The 4,024-nt window shown below is 36.8% G+C and overlaps 1 protein-coding gene across 1 annotated transcript in view; it reads right to left on the reverse strand.

The window, feature by feature from the left end:
- The window catches only part of LOC109849622 (actin-depolymerizing factor-like), a 5,337-nt gene continuing 3,978 nt past the window's right edge, over positions 2,666-4,024 (reverse strand). The window contains exon 3 of the mRNA XM_020419479.1: positions 2,666-3,017. Coding sequence (XP_020275068.1) covers positions 2,867-3,017 — 151 coding nt within the window. The 3' untranslated portion in view covers positions 2,666-2,866. The remainder of the gene's footprint in view (positions 3,018-4,024) is intronic.

The raw sequence follows: 4,024 nt of genomic DNA on the forward strand, positions 1-4,024 counted from the left end.
TATACTAGCCTAAATTGCCAATCTAAAATTGCCCACTTGCATATCACCTCACCCAAACATTCTTCAAATCATCACTAAGTGTGAAAAGAAAGGTGATGCCGAGCGTGGAGGTGACTTCAACGGAAGAGGCGATGCCAGGGCGGAGGCAACGTCGGAGGCTCTGAGTTCGAGAGGCGGTTGAGGCGGCGTAGTAAGAGGTGGAGGAGGAGGGATTGGGGTTGGAATTGATGTAAGGAAGGAGAGGCGACGACACGACGATTTCAAAATAGAAAGGAGAGGCGGCATTTATTTCGGTGCAGGCTAAAGAGAGAGAAAATGTGATTTACATTCCCTAATACGTAGTCAAAGAGCAATTATTTTTTGGTTTATTTTTATTATTAATAAGGGTATAATTGAATAATACCTAACTGATTTGATTCTCCCTTGAATGGGAATGATCATTCCCTATCTTCTCACTTGGAATGGTCATTCTTTGGGAATGATCATTCCAACATCTAAAAAATAGGTTTGTTTGGTATGAAGGAATGAGAAGTGAGAATGTCATTCCATTTCACCACATTCCCGTCTATAAAAGAAATTACAAAAATTTACATGTCAGTAGCATATGATATATTAATTGCATATAGTTAGATATTATGATTTTATACATGTTCATCATCCGTTTGATCAGGCTCGTTTCTGTAAAAGTTTTCATGATCCTTTGGGGAGGTTTGCTAATATTTGAAAACATTCCATATATTTGATATATAAAGGTTTAGTATAGATTGAAATAAATGTATAAAATTATATGTAATCATATCTATTAAAAACTAATATACCTGCATCCTAATGATGCACTATCTTGTTCTTCACCTTCAGAGTCGTTACTTCTTTCATCTTTTTCAGTCGCTACCCCTCTTAACGGCCTCATATTTTCATAAGGGGCTTCATTGTTCATAACACTTGACATCCCGCCAAATGATGGTGCACTTAGATATTGAAATTGAGCGCTCCATTTCACTCGAAGAAGAAAGAAAACCGTCATACTCAACTCCCATGCGTGAGAATTCTCCTAGAGGTTTGAACAATTGGCACGAACTATATGTAAAATTTTCAATAAACAATTCTACTGTTGGTTGCGACTTGCTCAAATTAAACATAATACTCATTTGATGATCGTTTGATATCTCAACTGCAAACGTTTTATCAAAGTTATGGGTCAATTTCATATTATTTTTAGTCTTTACTCTTGTGGATCAAGTTTAGTAACTCGGCGTAATTCCTTAATCAAGTTATAATAACTAAATGATTCCGAGATCATTAACGACATCGTTATCCCTCCGACGTACATTGACATATTATTCATTCCATAATTAATTTTTCCATCGTAAGAGCAAGCAATAAAAACCATATTGTTTAACCTATAAAAAAATTAGATTATATCATTTAAATGCAAAAAAAAATAAAAAAGTTTTATCAGGCCATTGAATAAGAGAGGAAAATCTTAGATGCAAATAATCTCATAATCTTATAATTACACTTTTGATCAAAAACCCTAAACCCCAAAATGAAAACCCTCAACCCTAGAAACGAGCATTCTATACCCTAGAATTTTAATTTCAATTAAAGCAATCCACACGCAAAGAATTTGAACCACCACAAAGATAGTGATTGATATTAAATTTCAAACCCTAGATATTAAATTTTGATGAAAATCCTAGATTTATATGTTGAAAAAAAGAGAAAAGCTCTAGATTTTTTTAGTGTTAAAAGAGGAGAGAAGGAAGAAAAAATTACCCTAGAGATCTTTTGCAAACTTCCTCGATGAATTTCGGCAACAAAAATGGGGTTGAGAGACTTGGGTAGGCAGATGAATGGCAGAGACCGGAGTTAGAGAGAAAAAATCGACTGAGGGAAGAGGAGAGGGGATCGGTTTGTATATATTTAAGAGGGCGGGACCCACCAAAAATAATCCAGGTTGGAAACCTCGACTATTTGGTCCCTTAACTGATTGCATGGGCGAGGGAGAGACTGGCAAATGGTAGGGGGCGGATGGACTCTCACTGCCAAATGGTCGGGGTTGGGAACCCGATCAAAACAATCGAGTTTCTCAACCCCGACTTTTTTTAGCTCTGCTAATCACACAGAGGTTCTTATGGTAGGAAAGGGTAGTCCTAATTAGTCGGAGTAACTCTAACCACGACTAATTAGAAATTTGTTTTTTTTTAAACGATCTAGTTTCTAACCACGATGCTGACATGACCAGAAACTGGGTCGATTTTTGTGATAAAGTAGAATTGTGTCAAATTTTGAAATGAAAGTGTAGATTGGGTCTATTTTGAAAATTTCTTCTTCATTTTTACCCTCTCATTTTCTATACATGTTTTTCAGCACTCAAAACTCAATTGTATCATCTCCAACAGCTCGTCTATTTCCACCGGGATCTGATACATTACTCGGAAAATGTCAGGTGCATTACAGTTTTCAAATCAAAGTCTGAAGGCAGATCTAATATCCCTTTATGGGAAAATTTCACAAAATACGCCCTCAGTTTGGTCTATGCCAAAAAAACCCTCAACGTTAAAAAGGGAGTTTGTACATATTAAAATAGTTGATGGAAGCCAAACATAAAGGTTTTCTGTCAAATTTACCCTGCTTTTAAAGCTAAATAAGTAAAAGCCGGGGGTGTCTTAAAGGTCACACTCATTTTGCAAATTTGATACGTCTACATTTACAAAATGGTCTTATCACTCATCCATAGCAGACTCCATTTTCTTACAATACTTTATCTTTATATATTCAAGCACCACAATAGTTTGTATAATATTCTCAGAGTAAAATACGAGGGAAACATTTTCCACCAGCAATCGGCAACAGCTTAGGTTCTTCAATGTGCCCGGTCTCTGAGAACCTCGATGTCGAGTTCAGTTGGATCAGTTGCTTGGATTTCATAATGAACTCCATCTAGTTCTCGCCTGAACCGTTCCTTTGAAGTAGCATACAGCATCTTGGCTCGGATGCGAGACACAGACGGAGACCTGTTTCATTGAATATCTAAGATTAAGGGAAAACATTTCCATGCTGAGAAGAAAGTACAGATAAATTTATGAAGCACAACAAAAAATTCATGATTCTATTCGAGTTTTTGCATCAATTAGTTGATCATACCTTCAGTTAGTACTGCAGAAATAATATGAACAGAAAGCTCATGCTGGTGTCAGGAAAGACGTACAAATAACCAACCATCTAAAATAGGCTGAGTAAGAGCCAATTCAGTGCCAGTCCATCAAAGAAATTCATCATTGCATTAAAACGTTTGTGATTTTGTTACAGACCAACTTTCTCAGAACAGATGTTTGTTTCACAGCCACTGTAGGTTGGTAGAAATTGACATGCTGCAATCATTCCGGTTACTATGCCACACGTGTCATTAGCATTTGCAACCCAGCTTGCAAAAGAGGAAACATATTTAACAGCGTAAACCTTTCTGCAAGTAGTTTTTGCAATGTTCATCAAAATCAGGTTGCTAACCAGCAAGTTGACTCAGCCCACTATATAATTTAAATGACAAACTCATCTAACAAACCATCACATTTCAACAAGCTTGAATCGATGATTAATGGTCAATGCTTTAGGTTTTGAATATATCTCTTTTGTCATGGAAAGCCTCGTCCTCATCTAGGAGTCTATTCGTAAAAAACCCATCCCCACAAAATCCTCATGTAGCTGATTCTAGAAGTGGGTCACTTATTTTGACAGCTTCAATTGGCGGGAAAAACATCACCACTAAGGCCAAGAAATTGAGGAGACCGAGGGCCATGAGAGTTCAAGAGGTCAAAAAACATAGCACTGAAAGAAAATCAGCAAGATTGGAGGAAGGAAGAAGGAAAAATACAGATAGCAAGAGCTATAAAAAGATACGAGTGCTTGTCTTCCACTTGTTCTATTTTCACCTTTTGGTTTAAGGGAGGGACAAGAGGATTTCAAGTGAGGATAGATCACAAAGATAGGACATTGAAGAAGTTCCCAATTTTGTATCCAGAAC

Source organism: Asparagus officinalis, chromosome 7, assembly GCF_001876935.1.
Source record: "Asparagus officinalis chromosome 7, Aspof.V1, whole genome shotgun sequence".
Taxonomy (NCBI): Eukaryota; Viridiplantae; Streptophyta; class Magnoliopsida; order Asparagales; family Asparagaceae; genus Asparagus; species Asparagus officinalis.